This window comes from Pan paniscus, chromosome 2 (genome assembly GCF_029289425.2).
Source record: "Pan paniscus chromosome 2, NHGRI_mPanPan1-v2.0_pri, whole genome shotgun sequence".
Classification (NCBI taxonomy): Eukaryota; Metazoa; Chordata; class Mammalia; order Primates; family Hominidae; genus Pan; species Pan paniscus.
The window spans coordinates 183,447,049-183,470,511 of NC_085926.1; the positions used below are offsets into that span (position 1 = coordinate 183,447,049).

Sequence of the window (23,463 nt, forward strand, 5' to 3'; positions counted from 1 at the left end):
CACCCACCACAACGCCTGGCTAAATTTTTGTGTATTTTTAGTAGAGACAGGGTTTCACTATGTTGGCCAGACTGGTCTCGAACGCCTGACCTCGTGATCCACCCGCCTCGGCCTCCCAGAGTGCTGGGATTACAGGCATGAGCCACCGCGCCCAGCCCTCGTCTGGTACTTAAGAAAAAACTGTAATCCCAGCTACTCAGGAGGCTGAGGCAGGGGAATCGTGTGAACCCGGGAGGCGGAGGTTGCAGTGAGCCAAGATCGTGCCACTGCACTCCAGCCTGGGTGACAGAATGAGACTCCGTCTCAAAAAAAAAAAAAGAAAAAAAAAAGTACCAGAAGAGTTGGTACCTAGAAAGAAATTCATGTACAGAGTGGTGAATTATGTTGGATTTTAGGCACATTCGGCCTAACCCGACACAACCTCCTCTAGGGGCCCTTACCCTTTCCAACAAATGGCCTAGAATTCTTTTCTGTCCAGGGGTCAGGAAAAACAAAGTTGAGAAGAAGTTTGTTAACGTTCTCTGAATGCCTTAAAAGGGGAAATTTGCAAGACTAAAGAATGGATCGGAGGGGAGGTAGGTTTGGAGAAAGAAGGGGGTGGGGCCCTGAAAAGGCTTCAAGGAGCTGCTCTGAGCTGAAAGGGGATAAGGATCTTCTTGGAGAACTGGGGCATCTGATTGGAACACCTGCGAAAGCTTAAGCGATGAGGTTGTGCCCCTCTTGCAGTACAAGGCTGCAAATTATCCAAGCCAAGGGCAGAAATCTCAATGTCCTTGTTACTCCATATGGCCTTGGGATTCTCCCATGGCCCTCCAGTAAAGAGCTGCTAGGTCCCGGAAAGGCTGTGGCAGTGGTGGGGTTGGGGTTAAGGATAATCCCACTCCTTGGCCAGTGGATGGACAGTCACCCATGTCTCTACTGTGGACCACAGGACAGCGAAAGCACCAACCGGCAGACAAGTCCCAGGTGGGAGCGAGTATAAGGATGTGTCTCCTTTTCTTCCTTCTAGAGGGTAACTAGGGGGATATGGAGGGAGCATGCACGGTGGGAGGCTGAGGATTGCCACATTCGATTCATGAGTTATTGTTTGCTGATGGGGTCCTGAGATTCTGACTGAGATCTGTAATTCTGAAGCCTTCTCACTCTTCCTGGCAGATGGCCAATGTTTCAGTATTGAGTTTGTAAGGGTGCTATTTATGAGGCAGGAAAAGAAAAAAAAAATGTGTTGTTGCATTGCACCGCAGGGCTATCCAGTGTGACCCCAATATATTTCTTTCTTTTTCTTTTTTTTTTTTTTTTTTGAGACTATAAATCTCACTCTGTCACTTAGGCTGGAGTGCAGTGGTGAAATCACAGCTCACTGCAGCCTTGACCTCTCACCTCAGCCTCCCAAGTAGCTGGGACTACAGGCACATGACACCACTCTTGGCTAATTAAAAAAAAATTTTTTTTAGAGACAGGTCTTCCTGTGTTGCCCAGGCTGGTCTCAAACTCCCTGGCTCAAGTGATCATTCTGCCTGGACCTCCCGAAGTGCTGGGATTACAGGTGTTGAGTCACCACACCCAGTTTACCACAGTATTTCTTAAATCTCAGTGGCCAGACCTGGGATAAGTTGCTATTCAAAAGCAGCTTTTAGTTTTTTTTTGTTTTTTTTTTTTTTTGAGACAGAGTCTCGCTCTGTCGCCAGGCTGGAGTGCAGTGGCGTGATCTCGGCTTACTGCAACCTCCGCCTCCCGGGTTCAAGTGATTCTCCTGCCTCAGCCTCCCAAGTAGCTGGGATTACAGGCACGCGCCACCACGCCCAGTTAATTTTTAGTAGAGATGGGGTTTCACCATGTTGGCCAGGATGGTCTCGATCTCTTGACCTCGTGATCCGCCTGCCGCGGCCTCCCTAAGTGCTGGGATTACAGGCATGAACCACCGTGCCCAGCAGAGCTTGTAGTTTTCTGATTTATGTGTGTGTGTGTTTTTTAACTTGGAAAAAAAAATTGTTCTCTTAGGATGTATGATTCGTGTTTAAATGAAGACTGCTCTTTCATTTGGGAGAATCCTCTCCCAGTACTTGAGCGGGCTTCTTGGTTTGGCAAAGGCAAAGCCCAACTCTCAATAGTGAGTGGAAGGGACAGACGTAACTGAACTGCTTTGCACAATAATGCCAATGACTGTCTTTTGTTAATAGGAGTCCTGACTCTGATTACATTTACGGGGAGTCCAGCCTGAAATAGTCGGGGTAGAGGTAGAGGGAAAAGTCCCTTCTGTTGGCAGCTTGCCAAAGGTGTTAAGAGTAAAGGGATGGCCTTGAGGTGAAGGGAATTCCTTTGCGAGACAATAGGCCAGGGACTATAGATGCTACATAATCTAATAGCCACTTCTAAGTCTTCTCAGCTTTGTAATGCCCCAAACTTTCAGCAACAGCCTGGTTGGTGTTTGCTATGCTTAGGGGAATAAGGGAGGCGGGTGTGTCCACACTTAGGATTTGCTTCCATCCTCTAGGATATGACCCCAGCCCCCGAGGCCAGAGTGGCGGTAGCTTCAGGTGTGTGGCTGGTGATTCTGAAGCTCTAGGGGGTGGCTTGCAGCACAATTCTGGAATGCTACATATCTATATATCTATATATCTATATATATACACACACACATACAAACACACATGTATTTATTTTATTTATTTATTTATTTATTTTTTGAGACAGAGTCTTGCTCTGTTGCCTAGGCTGGAGTGCAGTGGTGCAATCTCCGCTTACTGCAACCTCCACCTCCCAGGTTCAAGCGATTCTCCTGCCTCAGCCTTCCAAGTAGCTGGGATTACAGGAGTGTACTACCATGCCTGGCTAATTTTTGTATTTTTTTTTTTTTTAGTAGAGATGGGGGTGTCTCACCATGTTGGCCAGACTGGTCTTGAACTCCTGTCCTCAAGTGATCCGCTTGCCTTGGCATCCCAAAATGCTGGGATTACAGGCGTGCGCCACCACACCCGGCCTGGAATGCTGTCTATTGAGGAAAGGAAGAGGCTGTACTGGGGAGTGCCAGCATTGAAGTTCAAGCAAGTGTAAAACTCTGGCCTTAACTGAATCACAAGTAGGAAACAAGTTAATCAGGAATGGATTTGTGGGGCATGAAAACCTTTGAGGATTCTTAGGATTGTTTGGAAGAGGGGACTGGATTTTCTATCACTAAATAGGGTGGGATTTGTTTTACAGTTGATAATTTTTTGATGGGGTGCGTCAGGGTCCCACTCTGTCACCCTGGCTGGAGTGCAGTGGCGTGATCACGACTCACTGCAGCCTCAACCTCCTGGGCTCAAGCGATCGTCTCACCTCAGCCTACCAAGTAGTTGGGACTACAGGTGCGTGCCACCACACCTGGCTAATTTTTGTATTTTTTGTAAAGATGGGGTTTTACTATGTTGCACAGACTGGTCTCAAACTCCTGGGCTCAAGCTATCTGCCCACCTCGGCCTCCCAAAGTGCTGGGATTAAAGGCAGGAGCCACTGCGCCCGGCCTATAGTTGACAATTAACTAGAAGTGTGACATTGGAATTATAGAGGGAGAGTAACGAGACTCATTACTTACTAGCCCAGGGTAGGAGACGTTAGTGGGCCGCAGGTTTCATCCTTAAATTTCTGTGAAGCCTTTCTTGAGGACATCTGCCCTTTCCTTCTCTCCCTCAGTGTGTGGTTTTCCTTTCTCTGCCTCCCACTGCACTCTGCACACACCTTTATCACAGCAACCACTTACGGTGTATTGTAATTTGTAATTATCTATGTACATGTCTCCAAGTAGACTGACCTCAAGGGCGAGGGACTGGCGCTGGTACTCAGACCCCGGGTTCAAGTTCCAGCCACGTCTCTAGCTAGTTTTGTGATCTTAGACAAATAACTTAATCGCTCTATGCCTCAATTTCCTTGACTTATAAAATTGGCTTAAGACTCTCTGTCACATGCCATTGCTGGGCATATTAAGGTGACAATGCGTGAAAAGTACGAGGCAAAAGGTAAGTGCAAAATAAAGGGCGCCTAAAACGGTAAACGTGTGTTAATTAACCTGATCTACCTTTACATGTGCACTCAGCAAACACTGAGCACCTAATGTCCTCTGGGACCCCGGAACGCCTCCTCCGGAGTGGAGCAGCCTCACATGTGGCCTGTGGGCCTTGTCCCACGGGCCGGCTCCGGATTGGCTCCGCCGAAGAGAAAACCCTGCCGACAGCCCTTCCGATCTCGTCAGCGATTGGGCCGGGACCGTCCCACAATTACTGTTGTTGCTGGGCTCGGAAATAGGGAGCGGTGCTAGGTTGCGCGTGCGCAGATTGAGAATGGAGCTTTCCGGTCGGGCGGGAGGAGGTGACGTCAGGAGCGGTGGCGGGCGGGGGCCTCTGGTAGCCCTGGGGACGCTGTATCTGTGGGCTCTTGAATCGCGTCACAAATCAGCGACCGAACTCTGGCGGTGGTGGTTAAGACGGCGAAGGCGGCAGCGGCGGCGACAGCTCTGGGGTTTGCGTCTCGGGGTGTGTCGGCCGCCGCTGCTGCTTGGGCCTGGTATGTACAGATGGCTGGTTAGGATTCTCGGCACCATTTTCCGTTTCTGCGACCGGTCGGTGCCCCCTGCCCGGGCCCTCCTGAAGAGGCGGCGCTCAGACAGGTGAGACGAGAGGGGGCTGAGCGCCAGCCTGGCCTTACCCCCTCCCCCACAGCGGGCTCCTCGGCCGTGATAGCTTTGATTCAGCCAGGCTCACCCGAAACAGGTCGCCGGGATCCTAGTGACGTAGTCGCTCCCGCCAGGCTGTGGGGAGGCAGCTCCTGATGAAGGAGGAGCTGGTCGTCTTCGTAGCGGCCGGTGATGGCAGGGTCTTTGACATTCTTGTCAGAGGCCAAGCTGGTTGCTGATAACAAATGGGGCTTTGCCGCTGTTAGGCTGAACACTAACATTGAAGGAATACTGTCTTTGTTGTGGCTCACTGTTTACAAAGCACCCTCGCAAGTGTCATCTGCAGACATTAAGTGCCGTTGAAGTGAGATTCATAGCTTGCCCAAAGCCGTTTTGACTGCAAGTACTGTCCTTGCAGCAAGAAACAGCACCTGTTTTGTTCCAAAACAGCTGTCAAACAGTCTGTGTTTGGGACCAGAAGGGTTTTGTGCTTTAGAATTAGTGAATGAGTAAAAAGGCTTAGGTGCCTCACTCCTTTAAAACAGTCACTAGTCTGTACTCTTAAATTCGGTTAAAATTTGGGGGAAACTCAAAGCTATTCTTTTCTTTTTTTCTTTTGGTTGAGACGGAGTCTTGCTCTGTCGCCCAGGCTGGAGTGCAGTGGTGCGATCTCGGCTTACCGCAACCTCCGCCTCCTGGGTTCAAGCGATTCCCCTGCCTCAGCCTCCCAAGTAGCTGGGATTGCAGGTGTGCACCACCACGCCTGGCTAATTTTTGTGTTTTTAGTAGAGATGGGGTTTCACTATATTGGCCAGGCTGGCCTTGAACTCCTGACCTCAAGTGATCCGCCCACCCCAGCCTCTGGAAGTGCTGGGACTGCAGGCATGAGCCACTGCACTCAGCCCCAAAAGCTATTCTTATTTAGCATCTACTCTTTGGAGTGTCCCATTTTATTGTATCGACCTCCTTACCTAAAAATCTGGAAAATAAAATACTATACAAATTCTATGCCCCCTCCCCAACTTTAGTGATCAAGTGTTAATTTCTTTTTTTTTTTTTTTTTTGAGAAGGAGTCTCGCTCTGTCCCCCAGGCTGGAGTGCAGTGGCGCAATCTCGGCTCACTGCAAGCTCTGCCTCCGGGAGTCAGGCCATTCTCCTACCTCAGCCTCCCGAGTAGCTGGGACTACAGGCGCCCGCCACCATGCCCGGCTAATTTTTTTTTTTTTTTTTTTTTTTTTTTTTTTTTTTTTTGAGACAGAGTCTCATTTTGTTGCCCAGGCTGAAGTGCGGTGGCACGATCTCAGCTCACTGCAACCTCTGCCCACTGGGTTCAGGCGATTCTCCTGCCTCAGCCTCCGGAATAGCTGGGATTACAGGCGCCTGCCACTGCACCCGGCTTATATTTTTTGTATTTTTTTTAGTAGAGATGGGGTTTCACCATCTTGGCCAGGCTAGTCTTGAACTCCTGACCTCGTGATCCACCCGCCTCAGCCTCCCAAAGTGCTGGGATTACAGGCCTGAGCCACAGCGCCCGGCCACGCCCGGCTAATTTTTTTTTTTTTTTTTTTTTTTTTGAGGCGGAGTCTCGCTCTGTCGCCCAGGCTGGAGTGCAATGGCGCGATCTCGGCTCACTGCAACCTCCGCCTTCCAGGTTCACGCCTTTCTCCTGCCTCAGCCTCCCGAGTAGCAGGGACTACAGGCACCCGCCACCACGCCCAGCTAATTTTTTGTATTTTTAGTAGAGACGGGGTTTCACCGTGGTCTCGATCTCCTGACCTCAGGATCCGCCCGTCTCGGTCTCCCAGAGTGCTGGGATTACAGGCGTGAGCCACCGCGCCCGGCCCTCGCTCGACTAATTTTTTGTATTTTTTAGTAGAGACAGGGTTTCACCGTGTTAGCCACGATGGTCTGGATCTCCTGACCTCGTGATCCACCCGCCTCGGCCTCCCAAAATGCTGGGACTACAGGAGTGAGCCACCGGGCCCGGCCGTTAATTTCATTTTTTTAATTAAGCCTCAATATCAAGAAAAATGGAAGAAGTGTTCATTTGTGGGAGCTTGAGAGAACAAGATGTCTAATACATTAGTCTGAGAATGCAGGTTATTGATGAGATTGGTTGTTGGCTAAACTGCATCGTGTGTTCCAGAGATGCATGGTTTTGCCTTATTTTTCTCTCCTATCTTTCCGTTGGGTTGATATGAGGATCATTTGAGAACGTGGTGTAAAGTGCCTAAACTGATGCTTAATGTATATAAGGGTAGTATTTGTCTGTCCTACTCTGGGGCCTTTTGCAGAGTCTGGTGCATGATAAGCACTTGGTCCCTATTTATGGAATAAGGGAAAGCTAATTTCCTCTCCCTTGTCCTCTTCTTGATGTGAATCCCTGCTAGTCAGTGGAACATGGTTTGGCGATCAAAACCTTGATCTTTACTATACTTTAGGTGTTCACATCCTTAATCCAAAACAACACTTCTCAGTGTAAACCAATTTTCAGTCAAAATGAAGCCCGGCAGGGCTTGTTGGAATGTATAAAGTTATGAGCTGAATGGAATCCTGGGATCTCATTCTATTCATTTTTTTTTTTTTTGCATGTGTGAATATAATTGATCATAAGGGTTCAGAGAGATGATGAGTAATATACTATGACCCTTTAGCATTCTTGACATCTGGGTCCTGAAACTTTCCTCAATTCCAAAGTTCTTTATTACCATCATAATGTAGTTTGCGTGATAAAAATGAAGTTAAATATAACACTTGATTAAGATTTGTCTTTTTTAAGTTGTAGAACAGTTTTTTTAACTCCCTTACACACACACAAAAGAAAAAACAATAAAAAGAATTGTCTTTTAAGGCTGTTCATATTAATACTGTCACCGAAAGTAAAAGATGGCTTTCTTTGGGGATCATTTTCAAAAGGAAATTTCTTGTTTGTTGTTTTTAAATCATTTCTGGAGCGAAAGAGAAAATACTGTCCTAAACTCTTACCTGGGTTCATTTACTAGCTAAGTGACTTTGGCCAGTTTTAAGTTTGTACTTTAACCAGATGGCAAATTATTATTTGGTAAGAAGTTTGGTTCTCTCTCAAATAGTTGAAACTGTAGCAGTAAGTCTTCGGATGTGAAAAGCCTACTATAGAATAGCATTCTCTCTTTTGTTTTGCTTTTATTTTTAGTTTTATTTCTTTTTAAGACAAGGTCTCACTCTTTTGATTAGGCTGGAGTGCAGTGGCATGACCTGGGCTCACTGCAGCCTTACTTCCTGGGCTCAAGTGATCCTCCTGCCTTAGTGTAGCTGGGACCACACTCACTTACCACCAAGGCTGGCTAATTTTTTATTTTTTTTTTATCGTAGAGATGAGGTCTTACTTTGTTGCCCAGGCTGATGTCAAACTCCAAGGCTCAAGCGATCCTCCCCCTTGGCCTCCCAAAGTGCTGGGATTACAGGCACGAGCCACTGTGTCCCACCAGCATTCTCTTTTAAAACATCAGTTGGATCTCATTTTATGACAAAGTGATAGAAGGGGGATGTGTTATATGAATAGTAAGTTTACTTACAGAAATGAATGTGTGTGTAAATCTATATATATATATATTTCTTTCTCTTTTTCAGCACTCTGTTTTCTACAGTGGACACTGATGAAATACCAGCCAAAAGACCAAGATTAGGTACTGAATATAAATTTTAAAAATTTTTAGTTTTTAAATAGGAAAAATATATGCATGGAACAAAATTCAAAAGGTAAAAAGTATGTGGTAAAAAGTAAGTCTTGGCCGGGCGCAGTGGCTGTAATCCTAGCACTTTGGGAGGCCAAGGCAGGCGGATCACCTGAGGTCAGGAGTTTGAGACCAGCCTGGCCAACATGGCAAAACCCTGTCTCTACTAAAAATACAAAAATTAGCTGGCTGTGGTGGCAGGCGCTTGTAATCCCAGGTACTCGGGAGGCTGAGGCAGGAGAATCGCTTGAACCTGGGAGGTGGAGGTTGCTGTGAGCCAAGATGGTGCCACTGCACTTCAGCCTGGGGCGACAGAGCAAGACTGTGTCAGGAAAAAAAAAACAAAAAAACTTAAGTCTCTTTCCTGGCCCGACGTGGTGGCTCAAACCTTTAATCCCAGCACTTCAGAGGCTGAGGTGGGAGGATCACTTGAGGTCAGGAGTTTGAGACCAGCCTGGCCAACATGGTGAAACCCCATCTCTACTAAAAATTAAAAAATTAGCCAAGTGGTGCACGCCTATAGTCACAGCTACTCGGGAGGCTGAGGCACGAGAATCGCCTGAACCTGGGAGGCGGAGGTTGCAGTGAGCCAAGATTCTGCTACTGCACTCCAGCCTGGGCGACAGAGCGGCACTCCAGCCTGGGCGACAGAGCGACACTCCGTCTCAAAAAAAAAAAAAAAAAAAAAAGAAAGTCTCCTTTTTTTTTTTTTTGAGACAGAGTCTTGCTCTGTTGCCCAGGCTGGAGTGCAGTGGCGCAATCTCGGCTCACTGCAAGCTCTGCCTCCCAGGTTCACGCCATTCTCCTGCCTCAGCCTCCCGAGTAGCTGGGATTACAGGCACCCGCCACCATACCTGGCTAGTTTTTTTGTATTTTTAGTAGAGATGGGGTTTCACCGTGTTAGCCAGGATGGTCTCCATCTCCTGACCTCGTGATCTGCCCGCCTCGGCCTCCCAAAGTGCTGGGGTTACAGGCATGAGCCACTGCACCCAACCCAAGAAAGTCTCTTTCCTATCCCTTTCTTATCTTTTCTAGAGGTAACTACTGTTACCAGGGACTTGTCTAATCCTTGCAGGTAAATAAGCCTAGGTGTAGACTGTGCATTTTAAAATTCTAAATCATTCTACAAAGAAAAGATACTTCTTATTTATTTATTTTTTGAGATGGAGTCTCGCTCTGTCACCCAGGCTGGAGTGCAGTGGTGCAATCTCGACTCACTGCAACCTCCACCTCCCGGGTTCACACCATTCTCCTGCCTCAGCCTCCTGAGTAGCTGGGACTACAGGCGCCCACCACCACGCCCGGCTAATTTTTTGTATTTTTAGTAGAGACGGGGTTTCACCATGTTAGCCAGGATAGTCTCGGTCTCCTGACCTCGTGATCCACCTGCCTCGGCCTCCCAAAGTGCTGGGATTACAGGCGTGAGCCCCCGCGCCCGGCCCTACTTATTTTTAAGGAGGAAATGTAAGTGTTTCAAACCGAGGTGACTCTAGTTCAGATGGCTGAGGGAACCCATCTTTTCTATTTTTTTTTTTCGAGACAGGGTCTCATTCTGTCACCCAGGCTGGGATGCAGTGGCATAATCACGGCTCACTGCAGCCTCCACCTCCCTGGGCCCAGGTGATCCTTCCATCTCAGCCTCCCAAGTAGTTGGTTGGGCCTACAGGCACGTTATCACACCTAGCTGATTTTTGTATTTTTTTTTTGTAGAAACAGGGTCTTGCCACATTATCCAGGCTGAAAATAGGCAGCAGTGGCATTTTGAAAGAATACTCCTGTCTTTAAGAACTGGTAATATTTCTTTTTTTTTTTTTTTTTTTTTGAGACAGGATCTTGCTCTGTCTTGATCTTGTCATCAACAATTTTTTTTTAATTTTGTAAGAGGCAAGGGTATCACTCTGTTGCCCAGGCTTCAGTGCAGTGGCACGATCGTAGCTTACTGCAGTCTCAAACTCCTGGGCTCACACAATCCTCCTGCCTCAGTCTCCTGAGTAGCTGGGACTATAGGCCCATACCACCACACCTGGCAAATTATTTTATATGTGGATACTGAGTCTCCATATGTTGCCCAGGCTGATCTTGGAACTCCTGCCCTTCCAAATTGCCGGGATTATGGATATGAGCCACTGTGCCCAGCCAAGTCTTTTACTTCAGTATATCTGAATGGATAAAGAAAATAAAAGTAGATTAAAGGAAAAAGGCATAGTAAAATGCTATAATAATATATTCCTCTTTCTCAAAAATGATTATAAATTTGGGTCTACCTCCAGATGTGGTAATTGAGTGTGGACATATTTGTGTTAATATTTTGTTTAAATTCAGTGAGTACTTATTGAGCATGTCTCAGTGCTAACCAGTGTGTTAGGTTTTACAGAAAATACAAAAATTAGTAAGACAGGGTCTCCTTTTTTTTTTTTTTTTTTTTGAGATGGAGTCTTGCTCTGTTGCTCAGGCTGGAGTGCAATGGCACAATCTCGGCCCACTGCAACCTCCGCCTCCCGGGTTCAAGTGATTCCCCTGCCTCAGCTTCCCAAGTAGCTGGGACTACAGGTGCCCACCATCACGCCCGGCTAATTTTTGTATTTTTAGTAGAGACAGGGTTTTACCATGTTGGCCAGGCTGGTCTCAAGCTCCTGACCTCAAGTGATCCACCTGCCTTGGCCTCCCAAAGTGCTGGAATTACAGGCGTGAGCCACCGTGCCCGGCCTGGGTCTCCATTTTTAAGGACCTTATATGATAATATGGTAGGGGGTATAAGACAATCACATAATAATGCTAATGTCAATGAAAATATAAAAAATAAAAAAACAAAGATAGTAACAAAATCCTATCCAATTTTCAGCTCATCGAGTCTCAGTAAATGTTTGCGGGAGTTAGTATGAGTTAGTGTGTTAGCCCAGGTCTTGAAGGATGGATAGGATATCAAAGGAGAGCAATAGGAAGGAAAAATATTCTAGGCAGAGGGAATAGTATGGGAAAGTTGTGTAAATTCAAGAAATAGTGAATAGAGCTCAGGGAAAAAAAATGGCTGAAGACAGGTAGATCAAATTATCGTTCTGTTTTGTTTTGTTTTGTTTTTTAATAGAGACAGGGCTATTTGCTATATTGCTCAGGCTGATCTCAAACTCCTGGGCTTAATTAAGTGATCCTCTCACCTTGGCTTTTCAAAATGTTGGGATTACAGGTGTGAACCACCATCCCTAGCCAAGGATTTTCGAATGACAGGAATTTATGCTAAATTCATTAGAACAGTATTTCCCAAAGCACAGGATAGATACCAGTTTAGGAAATGATTTTAGGGGATTCAACATTCACAGCATTATGTAACATTTGAATGATGATTATGTACTAAGAAAGGTGTATCCTTTTCAGTTATTTATTTGAGGTGCTCACATCCTGTTTATTTCAAACAGAAAATCTTGATTTAATGCTAGTATATCTTCAATACTTGTCTAATATATGCTAATCTCCCATTTTTTAACAGGCCCAACTAGAACTTAGTATTACTGTGTTTTCATTTCTTTTTTTTTTTTTTTTTTTTTTGAGACGGAGTTTCTTTCTCACTGCCCAAGCTGCAGTGCAATGGTGCGATCTTGGCTCGTTGCAACCTCCACCTCCCAGGTTCAAGTGATTCTCCTGCCTCAGCCTCCCGAGTAGCTGGGATTACAGGCACCCGCCACTATGCCCGGCTAATTTTTGTGTTTTTAATAGAGACAGGGTTTCACCATGTTGGCCAGACTGGTCTCGAACTCCTGACCTCAAGTGATCGCCCGCCTCGGCTTCCCAAAGTGTTGGTATTACAGGCGTGAGCCACCGCACCCGGCTGTGTTTTCATTTCTTTATAAGGCAGGTGATGTTGGCTTTACATATACAGTAGTAATTTAAAATTATCTTTTTTTTTTAAGCCAAAAAAGGAAGTCAGTTTTAAAGAAAAATATAAATAGCTTGTACTTGGATGTGGTTAAAAAAAAAAACAACACACAAACGTTGGTATTACAGAAGGTTTCTGACTTAATTATTTAGGACAATCATCTGTTTTATGGATTCTATGTTAAGGATCACTTATTGCATCATTCCCATTAAATATGTAGTATGATTTTCTGAATGGCAAATTGTAGAAGGGAATCTAAACCAAAGGGTAAGCGGTGGGTAGCAAGAGTTTGTAAAGGCCTGTAAAGTGCTGTCCAAGAAAACTTCCTGCAGTGATGACTGTTGAGCACTCGAAATGTGGCTAGTTCAACTGAGGAACTGAATTTTAAACTTTATTTGATTCTAATAAAACTTTAAGTTAGGTAACCATATCTGGCTACTAGCTACTGTGTTGGACAGTACAACTCCATTGGTTGCTTTTGAGAGAAAAAAAAGCAAAGCAAGGGTAAAAGAAAAGAAAGAAGACCTCAGAATTTCAGGCTCATGATCTTTTTTTTTTTTTTTGGGACGGAGTCTTTCTGTGTCACCCAGGCTGGAGTGCAGTGACACAATCTCGGTTCACTGCAACCTCCACCTCCCAGGTTCAAGCGATTCTCCTGCCTCAGTCTCCTGAGTAGCTGGGATTACAGGTGTGCACCACCATGCCCAGCTAATTTTTATATTTTAGTAGAGACGGAGTTTCACCATATTGGCCAGGCTGGTCTCGAACTCCTGACCTCAAGTGATCCACCCTTCTTGGCCTCCCAAAGTGCAGCTAATTTTTGTGTTTTAGTAGAGACAGGGTTTCACTGTGTTGGCCAGGCTGGTCTTGAACTCCTGACCTCAAGTGATCCACCCACCTTGGCCTCCCAAAGTGCTGGGATTACAGGTGTGAGCCACCGTACCTGGCTCAGGCTCATGACCTTAAAGGTGAAAGAGATTTTAAGAGATCTATGTAGTCTAGTTTCAGGGAAGTAAGGTGATCTTTTCCCCATTTTACAGATGAGGCAGGCCTTCTGTTTTTTAAAAAAATCAGTGAGATCTTTTGACATAATCTCAGGGGCATACCGAGATTTTGATAACATTCGTAGGAAAATAAATATTATGATATTGTTTAGTAGCCACAATTTGCTATGTTACCAAGAGGCTTCTTGTCCTCTAGAGTCTGGATGACAGACTGTGGGTTAAGCATCAATCGCTAAAGCTCTTCTTCTCCTCCTTAGAAAGCGCAGCAGAGTGTGTACTATCCCTCAGCAGTATTAGAAGGGGATAACCTGGAATTCTCTGATTCCTAAAATGAAAAACAACTCATTTGCATAGTTTGGTACTTATAACTATTAGCAAATTACTCAAATTGGATTGTGCTTTACCTGGCCATTACTTTTTCCCTTTTGTTTGTTATTCCCCTATGTTTCTGGAAAGTAGTTTACATGTTCTGGAGCACTGCTTAAAAGCTACCATTGCAGTCTATCTTTCTCTAAAGCAGAATGGCTAATGTGATGTTCTGTTTTTCTCAAACTAGCGTCTTCAAATACCCTTAATTAGGACATAGGATATTGTAGAAAGCTTACATCAGATATATAGAAAGTGAGAAAGAGGTAGTGTAATAAAAGGAGGAAGTGAGGAAAGCACTGAAACCTACCCTTTCCTTTTATTTTTGGTGGCAAGGAAGGGTGAGCCTGATATTTTTTTTTTTTTTTTTTGAGACAGGATCTCCCTCTGTCACCCAGACTGGAGTGCAGTGCCGTGATCTCACCTCACTGCAACCTCTACCTCCCGGGTTCCAACGATTCTTCTGCTTTAGCCTCCCAAGTAGCTGGAATTACAGGCATGTGCCACCAGGCCCAGCTAATTTATTTATTTATTTTGAGATGGAGTCTCACTCTGTTGCCCAGACTGGAGTGCAGTGGTGCCATCTTGGTTCACTGCAACCTCCGCCTCCTGGATTCAAGCGATTCTGCTGCCTCAGCCTCCAGAGTAGCTGGGATTATAGGTGTGTGCCATGACGCCCAGCTAATTTTTGTATTTTTAGTAGAGACAGTTTTGCCATGATGGTCAGGCTGGTCTTGAACTCCTGACCTCAAGTGATCTGCCCGCCTTTGCCTCCCAAAGTGCTGGGATTACAGGCTTGAGCCACCGTGCCCAGCCTAAGATCTTCTAACACATCTCCACTAGAGGGATAGTCTTGTTCTATCTTAGATGTTTAAAAGCTGCATATTTTAGGCCAGGTGCAGTGGCATACACCTGTAATCTCAGCACTTTGGGAGGCTGAGGCAGAAGGATCACTTGAGCCCAGGAGTTCCAGACCAGCCTGGGCAACACAGTGAGACCTGCCTCTACCAAAAAATCAAAAAAATTAGCCAGACATGGTGGTGCATGCCTGTGATCCCAGCTACTCAGGAGACTGAGGTAGGAGGATCACTTGAGCCTGGGAGGTTGAGGCTGCAGTGAGTAGTGATCATGCCACTGCACTCCAGTCTGGGTGACAGAGTAAGACCCTGTCTCAAAAAAAAAAAAAAAAAAGCTGCATATTTTATACTTTACTTAGCCAAGATATAATAGGGGCTTAGTAAATAGTTGTTTAGGGCAACTACGGTATATTGTTACCTGCCTGGGAAGTAAGGACAAGCTAGTGAGACTATGACAGTGCTTCCTGTAGAATTCTGCCGTACTTGGTGGCTATATGCTCCTTGTTGTTTAATCATGCCCTCATCTCTGTGGTAAAAATTTATTTATTTATTTATTTGTTTATTTTTTGTGAGACGGAGTCTCATTCTGTCATCCAGGCTGGAGTGCAATGGCACGATCTCAGCTCACTGCAACCTCTGCTTTCCAGGTTCAAGCGATTCTCCTGCCTCAGCCTGCCAAGTAGCTGGGACTAAAGGCGCACACCACTGAGCCCAGCTAATTTTTGTGTTTTTTTTAGAGACGGGATTTCACCATGTTTGCCAGGCTGGTCTTGAACTCCTGACCTCGTGATCTGCCTGCCTCGGCCTCCCAAAGTGTTGGGATTATAGGCGTGAGCAACCACGCCCAGCAAAAATTTATTTTATATATCCTGGAGAACTCTGCTTAAAAATTGTCATTTCAGAACATTTTGAGTGTGTGTGTGTGTGTGTGTGTGTGTGTGAATCAGTATGGATTTGCTAAAGTGATGGTTTTATGTTTTTATATTCAGATGTTTTATTTAAAAAACACAATTACAATACTGGTATTCCAGTTATTCAGCTAGAAAAATATTATTTATTTATTTATTTATTTATTTATTTTGAGATCGAGTCTCACTCTGTCGCCCCGGCTGGAGTGGAGTGGCATGATCTTGGCTCACTGCAACCTCCGCCTCCCAGGTTCAAGCGATTCTCCTGCATCAGCCTCCTGAGTAGCTGGGACTATAGTCGTGCACCACCATGCCCAGCTAATTTTGTGTATTTTCAGTAGGGACGGGGTTTCACTGTGTTAGCCAGGATGTTCTCGATCTCCTGACCTCAAGTGATCCACCCACCTCGGCCTCCCAAAGTGCTGGGATTACAGTCAAGAGCCACAAGTCTGGCCCAGTTTTTTTTTTTGAGATGGAGTTTTGCCCTTGTTGCCCAGGCTGGAGTATAATGGCGCAATCTTGGCTCACCACAACCTCTGCCTTCCGGGTTCAAGCGATTCTCCTGCCTCAGCCTCCTGAATAGGTGGGATTATAGGGATGCGCCACCACGCCCAGCTAATTCTTTGTATTTTAGTAGAGATGGGGTTTCTCCATGTTAGTCAGGCTGGTCTCCAACTCCTGACCTCAGGTGATCTGCCCACCTTGGCCTCCCAAAGTGCTGGGATTACAGGCGTGAGCCACCACACCCAACCTAGGAAAGGATTATATTGATAAATACCTTTTTATTTCAATGGTTGAAAATAGGACTTTTTAGAATTTTTGTTTTTCAGAGACAGAGTCTCACTCTGTTGCCCAGGCTGGAGTGCAGTATCACAATCACAGCTCACTGTAGCCTCAATCTTCTGGGCTCAGGTGATCCTCCCACCTCAGCCTCCCAGGTAGCTGGGACTACAGGCGTGTGATACCATCCCCAGCTAATTTTTTCTACAAATGGGGTTTCTCCATGGTGGCCCAAGCTGGTCTGGAGCTCCTGGGCTCAAGCAATCCTCCCACCTCAGCCTCCCAAAGTGTTGGGATTACAGGTGTGAGCCACCACACCCAGCAAATAGAACTTTTGATAAAAATTGAGAGAGGCTCTTTCCAAGATATCATTTTATTTTTTAGCTGGAGGTTTATTACTTTATATTTACAGTTTGTTGACACTTTCTAGATTGCTTTATTCACCAAGTGAAAAACAGTCTCTACAATGCTGCCAGCTTATTTGGATTCCCATTCCAGATGACCACAAAGCCCATGGTAACTTCTGCTTGTAATGGAACACGGAATGTGGCCCCTTCAGGAGAGGTCAGTGGGGATGAGACTCCATTAGGAATACTGATCTTTATACTTAATCATTATATTTTAGAAAATTCTCTCTTCGAGAGTTAATGTGTATAATTACTTTTTTCCAGAAATATCTGTAACTTTATTAGCTGTGCTATAAAGGCCAAGAAATTAAAGGTTAATAAAATGAACATTTAAAACGTGTTTACAAAGAGCTAAATATTATTACATATGCTTTCTTATTTAAGGATATACAAAGAAACTAGAATTGTTATTTCTACATCATTTTGTGAGTCTTGACAAATTAAACCTTAGGTCTTATTGATGGTATCTCTTCTGTGAGCTACCTAAGAAAAAGTTATCTTTTCATAATAGAAAGTTACTTAGGTGACAAAATTTAGATGCTACAGAAGTGATTCTGTTTGATTTTAAGGTATTTTCGAACTCTTCATCTTGTGAACTGACAGGTTCTGGATCCTGGAACAACATGCTGAAACTGGGTGAGGTGGTCAAAAATATTTCTGTTTCCCCCTACCTCCTTCTGCCCATTTTTTCCCTACATTTTGAAAATATGAAAGGAAAACACTGATTTGAATTGGGATGAGAAAGACATTCTTTCTACTGTTCTAAAAAGCAAATAGCTTTTCTTCAGAATTGTTGTCTTTGAATGTACTGTTGTTTTTTGTTTGTATTATCAGTGTCCTCAATGTGACTTAGATCAAGGTCATATTAAAAAGGTTCATTCATTTAAAAAAAAACAAACAGGCAAAAACATTTCCTGAGAACTTACTCTGTGCCGGGTGCTGTGCTTAAGTTATCAAGAATAACAAAATAATAAAACCTTATTCCTGTCCTTTAGGAGTTCATCATCTAGTTGGGGAGCAGCCTTAGGTTCCCAGTTATCACAGTTTTATGGACTAGGGACTTCCATGTCATCCTTAGATCCTGAAGTGGAATTGTCATTATTATATATATGCACTATACAAAATGCTATGGTGGGGAAAAGTAGGAAGAAGCCAGAATCCTGCGAAATAGTTGTGATGTCTGCCACTCAGGAAGGCTTGTAAAGTTGCGGGGGAAGGAAGTTAAGGAAAATGAGCTTAGAGAAGTTGTAGGTTTAAAATTCAAAAGTGGAAGAAGTTAAGGAAATGATACAAGCCTTAGAGTTGTGCTTTTCAAACTGTTTTAAAAAGTACCTCTAGGAGTAGAGAAGAGCAAAGGAGAATAAATACATACCCCTGTGTCTGAGAAGCTAGTTCCTAAAAACTTGATATTTCTTTCTTTTTTTTTTTTTTTTGAGATGGAGTTTCGCCCTTGTTGCCCAGGCTGGAGTGCAATGGGGCGATCTCGGCTCACCACAACCTCCGCCTCCTGGGTTCAAGTGATTCTCCTGCCTCAGCCTCCTGAGGAGCTGGGATTACAGGCATGCGCCACCACCCTGGCTAATTTTGTATTTTTAGTAGAGACTGGGTTTCTCTGTGTTGGTCAGGCTGGTCTTGAACTCCCGACCTCAGGTGATCCGCCCACCTCGGCCTCCCAAAGTGCTGGGATTACAGGCGTGAGCCACTGCGCCCAGCCCAAAGATGATATTACTTTGAAGCCTTTTATTTCATTTAAAAAGTTAATATAAATTGAATTTTATCATCTGTTTGGAATATTTGTTTAGAATTGTTTACCATTAAGATTGACACATATGAAGGATGGTAGATTTGTGCCTGAGATGCTGGCACTACTGTGTTTCTGTGAGTTTTGTGTAGTCTAGTCAGAGAAGCCCAGGTATTCCTAGGGCAGGTTTCTTGTGTAAAGAGGTCCATAATCTGTTATCTGCAACCCCTGGGAGCCAGATGTGTTTAGGAATTCAGAATTTTTCATATTTTAGGTATGTTACCGGCCAAACGTACGGCTGGTTTGAATTTGAATAATTTACTCCAATTGATTAGATTACAGAGAGTTATAATCTTTGAGTTCTTCATGGCCTCTTAACAGTCCCATCAAGCAAAACAAGCAAAGCCTGCCAGTGAATTCTGTTATTACGTATCTGAGATCAAAAACAAACTAAGCCCTATTGCTTTCCTTTAACGTCTACAAAATTTGTGCTAGACTCCTGTGCTATTAATAGAAATTGAAAAACAAGATGTTGATTTAGCTCTATGATGTAGGTTGCTCACAGATTTTTTTTCTTTCCTTATGCAGACTGTTTGCAGGTGATTTTTCATTTCACAATTACAAATGCATTTTTTAAATAGGTAATAAATCTCCTAATGGAATAAGTGACTATCCAAAGATCAGAGTGACAGTTACCCGAGATCAGCCACGCAGAGTCCTGCCTTCCTTTGGGTAAGTGTTAAATTCTTTCTGTAAATGGAAACTTAGCATTTATTAGGTGCTCACTCTTGCTAGGCAGTCTCACTTTTGTTGTATTATGTAGTCCTGCTAAGCGCTCTGAGGTTAGTAACTTGCTGAATGTCATGCAGCCAGTGAGAGACTTGAACTTAGGAGTGTGTTATATTTTCTTTTCTTTTCTTTTTTTTGCGATGGAGTTTTGCTCTGTTTCCCAGGCTGGAGTGCATTGGTGCGATCTTGGCTCACTGTGACCTCTGCCTTCCAGGTTCAAGCAATTCTCCTGCCTCAGCCTCCTGAGTAGCTGGGATTACAGGCACCCCCACACCATGCCCGGCTAATTTTTGTATTTTTAGTAGATATGGGGTTTCGCTATGTTGGCCAGGCTGGTCTCGAACTCCTGACCTCAGGTAATCCGCCCACCTTGGCCTCCCAAAGTGCTGGGATTACAGGCATGAGCCACCGCACCGGGCCTTACGTTTTCTACTGTATTATGTGCCCATAGCATCTGATTTTGAAAACTGTTTTAGAAAGAATTGCCACTTACTTTATTCTCAACTTAAAAATATAATTATGCATACAGAAAAGTGCTGAAATTATAAGTGTACGTGGCCTGGTTAATTTTCATACACTGGTCATATCCATCAGTTGTAAAATGTTATTATTAATAGTTTTCTTCCTTCCCTTTGTAGAATTTTTATTGCTTGGACATTAGACCTTCTAGATTGATCTAATTTTCCCATACATTCTCTCCTTTTGTTGTTCTTGCTTTTTTTTTTTTTTTTTTTTGAGATGGGGTCTTGCTCTGTCACCCAGGCAGTTTGGTGGCTCAGTCTTGGCTCACTGCAGCCTCCGCCTCCTGGGTTCAAGCAATTTTCCCACCTCAGCCTCTTGAGTAGCTGGGCTTACAGGGGTGTGCCACCATGCCCAGCTATTTTTTGCATTTTTAGTAGAGACAAGGTTTCACCATGTTGGCCAGGCCAGTCTCGAACTCCTGACCTCAGGTAATCCACCCACCTCAGCCTCTCAAAGTGCTGGGATTACAGGCGTGAGCCACTGCGCGCGGCCTTCTTGCTCTTTTTAAAAACATTTTTTACTAATTCTTTTTTGACTGTCAGTTTTTAAGTTAGAAAAGTTCTCCCCCTGCCTATTCCCAGTGTTTTTTTTCTTTCTCTAAGCATCTTGTTCTTATAAGGATGCAAAATCTTTCCTTATCTCTCTAAAGCTGTTTATTATTTTAAAATATGTTTTGAGTGCTCCCTTCTGGTTTATGCCGTCTCCCTCTGTGTTTGTTTATTTTGATCTGATCTTTGAAGTTAGAGTCTTTATACAAGTACTTGGTACTCCTTGGCTATCCACTTATATTTAGGAATGAGAAACTAAAAACTAGCGCCCTCTGGAATTGAATAAATGGCTGATTATAGGGCTAGGAAAGAAAGTATAAAGTGAGTCTGAACATCTTGTGCCAGAAAGTAAAGGAGTGTTCAAAAACTGGGCATGCCACCCTGACAGAGGAGGAGATTTCAAAGGGGCTTTCACTGGCCAGATGGGATAATTTAAACATCAAAATGAATAAAGACAGGGACTCAGATGCTAATAAATAAATATATAGTGTCGAGGAGGGAAAGATCTTTATAGTAGAATGCCAACTAGTAAGTGTGGAAGGAATGATAAAATTAGAAAATCACCATTTTGTAACTGTCATGGTAATAACTGATATGGGAAGGAATCATCAATTGAGCCAAAACTAGTAAATACAAGTTTGCAGCCTGGCCAACATGGCGAGAAATCCCGTTTCTACTAAAAATAGAAAAATTAGCTAGGTGTGGTGGCACACACCTGTAGTCCCTGCTACTTGGGAGGCTGAGGCAGTAGAATTGCTTGAACCCGGAGGCAGAGGGTGCAGTGAGCTAAGATTACACCACTGCACTCCAGCCTGGGTGACAGAGTGAGACTCTGTCTTAAAAAAAAAAAAAAGTTTGATGAGGCACTGGTATTTACATAAACTCAAAATATCTCCTTACACGTTACTTTTTTTTTTTTTTTTTTTGGGATGGAGTCTTGCTCTGTCACCCAGGCTGGAGTTCAGTGGCATGATCTCGGCTCACTGCAACCTCTGCCTCCCGGGTTCAAGCGATTCTCCTGCCTTAGCCTCCTGAGTAGCAGGGACTACAGGGACACGCCACCACACCCAGCTAATTTTGTATTTTTGGTAGAGATGAGGTTTCACTATGTTGGCCAGGCTGGTCTCGAACTCCTGACCTCAGGTGATCCACCCGCCTTGGCCTCCCAAAGTGCTGGAATTACAGGCGTGAGCCACCACGCCCAGCCCACATTACTTATTACTTACAAAAGGAAAAATAAAGTGGAGAAGCAACGACTGACACCACCTTAACCAAAAGATCAAAGTGAAGTTGCCAGCAGTTGGACAAACTGACATCATGGCATTCAAATGTATTGCATTGAGAAAGACATCATAACTAAATGCAGCATTCCTGCAAAAACGATAGACTCTAATCATGAGAAAGCTGGTTAAACTGAAATTAAGGTCCATTCTACAAAACCATAGGCCTGTATTCATTAAAAAGATAAAGAAAAGCTGAAAAATTGTTTCAGACTGAAGGAGATGAAAGATACCTGATAACTAAATGCATGCAATGTGAGATCCTGGATTAGATTTTAGATGGGACAAAATTGCTATGAAGGTTATTTTTTAATAGCTTTAGAGATATTTGAATACGGGCTACATATTACATTGTACTATTGCAAAAGTTCCTGAATTTGGTAATTATATTGTGGTTATATAAGAGATGCCCTTGTTCTTAGGAGATACACAGTTAGTCAGGGGTGAACTTATTCTCTAAGCATTTAATGCTGTTTCCCTGTAAGCACTGCTTAGGTGCATTGTCCACATTTTGAAATGTTGGTTTTCATTTTCATTCAATTTAAAATATTTGCTAGGCTGGGTGTGGTGGCTCACACCTGTCATCCCAGCACTTTGGGAGGCTGAGGTGGGCAGATCACTTGAGGTCAGGAGTTTGAGACCAGCCTGGCCAACATGGTGAAACGCCATCTCTACCAAAATACAAAAATTAGCTGGCCATGGTGGCACACACCTGTAATCCCAGCTACTTGAGAGGCTGAGCGAGGAGAATCACTTCAACCCGGAAGGCAGAGGTTGTAATGAGCTGAGATTGGGCCACTGCGCTCCAGCCTGGGTGACACAGTGAGACACCGTCTCAAAAAAATAAATAAATAAATAAGTAAATAAATATTTTCTTATTTCTATTTTACTTCCTCTTTGACCTGTGATTTAGAAGGATAGAAATATGTTGTTTAATTTCCAAATATTTGGGACTTTGCAGATATCTGTTATTGATTTCTAGTTTAATTCTATTATGGTTAGAGAATATGCTTTGTATGATTTCGTTTCTTTTAAGTTTTTTAATGTTTGTTTTCTGGCCTAGAGTATGGTCCAGTTGGATGATGTTCCATGTACACTTGAAAAGAATGCATATTCTGCTGTTGTTGGGTAGAATGACCTAAATGTCAGGTCAGGTTGGTTGATAATATTTTACAGGTGTTAGTGATTTTTCTGTCAACTTTTTTATTGATTGACGAGTCAGGAATTGAGTTTTCTACCACAATTGTGGATTTCTCTATTTCTCCTTCAGCTTTGCTAGTTTTTGCTCCATGTTTTTTTGTCTCCATATATTTTGAAGCTCTATTAGGCAAATAACCTGACCTAGATTCACCAGTTGTCATTCTGTTACATTTGCTTTCTCATTCTCTCATATATACATATTGTTTTGAACCATTTAAGAGTCTTTGATTCATGTCCCTTTAATCCTAAATACTTGAGTCTGTTTATTTTTTTTCTTTTCTTTTTTTTTTTGAGATGGAGTCTTGCTCTGTCTCCCAGGCTGGAGTGCAGTGCTGCAATCTCGGCTCCCTGCAACCTCCGCCTCCTGGGTTCAAGCAATTCTCCTGCCTCAGCCTCTCGAGTAACTGGGACTACAGGCATGCACCACCACGCCCAGCTAATTTTTGTATTGTTGGTAGAGTTGGGGTTCCACCATGTTGGCCAGGCTGGTCTTGAACTCCTGACCTCGTGATCCACCCGCCTCAGCCTCTCAAAGTACTGGGATTACAGGCGTGAGCCACCGCGCCTGGCCGAATCTGTTTATTTCTTAAGAATAAGGGCATTCAAGACTGGGCGTGGTGGCTCACGCCTGTAATCCCAGCACTTTGAGAGGCTGAAGCGCGTGGATCATCTGAGGTCAGGAGTTGGAGACCAGCCTGGCCAACATGGTGAAACCCCATCTCTACTTAAAATACAAAAAATTAGCCGGGCGTGGTGGCAGGCACCTGTAACCCCAGCTACACGGGAGGCTGAGGCAGGAGAATTGCTTGAACCTGGGAGGTGGAGGTTG

General features: G+C 44.2%; 1 protein-coding gene across 3 annotated transcripts in view; it reads left to right on the top strand.

Annotated features, from left to right (window-relative positions):
• The first annotated feature begins 627 nt into the window (after nt 1-627).
• Nucleotides 628-23,463, top strand: part of SENP2 (SUMO specific peptidase 2) — a 51,103-nt gene continuing 28,267 nt past the window's right edge. The window contains exons 1-5 of one of the 3 annotated variants that reach the window (XM_003806611.5): nt 628-966; nt 8,258-8,313; nt 16,578-16,711; nt 17,124-17,190; nt 18,937-19,027. In XM_003806611.5, coding sequence (XP_003806659.3) covers nt 704-966; nt 8,258-8,313; nt 16,578-16,711; nt 17,124-17,190; nt 18,937-19,027 — 611 coding nt within the window. In that variant the 5' untranslated portion in view covers nt 628-703. Of the gene's footprint in view, nt 967-4,298; nt 4,643-8,257; nt 8,314-16,577; nt 16,712-17,123; nt 17,191-18,936; nt 19,028-23,463 lie in introns of those variants that run through there. The other 2 variants (XM_003806610.4, XM_008955567.4) reach the window with 2 other exon arrangements.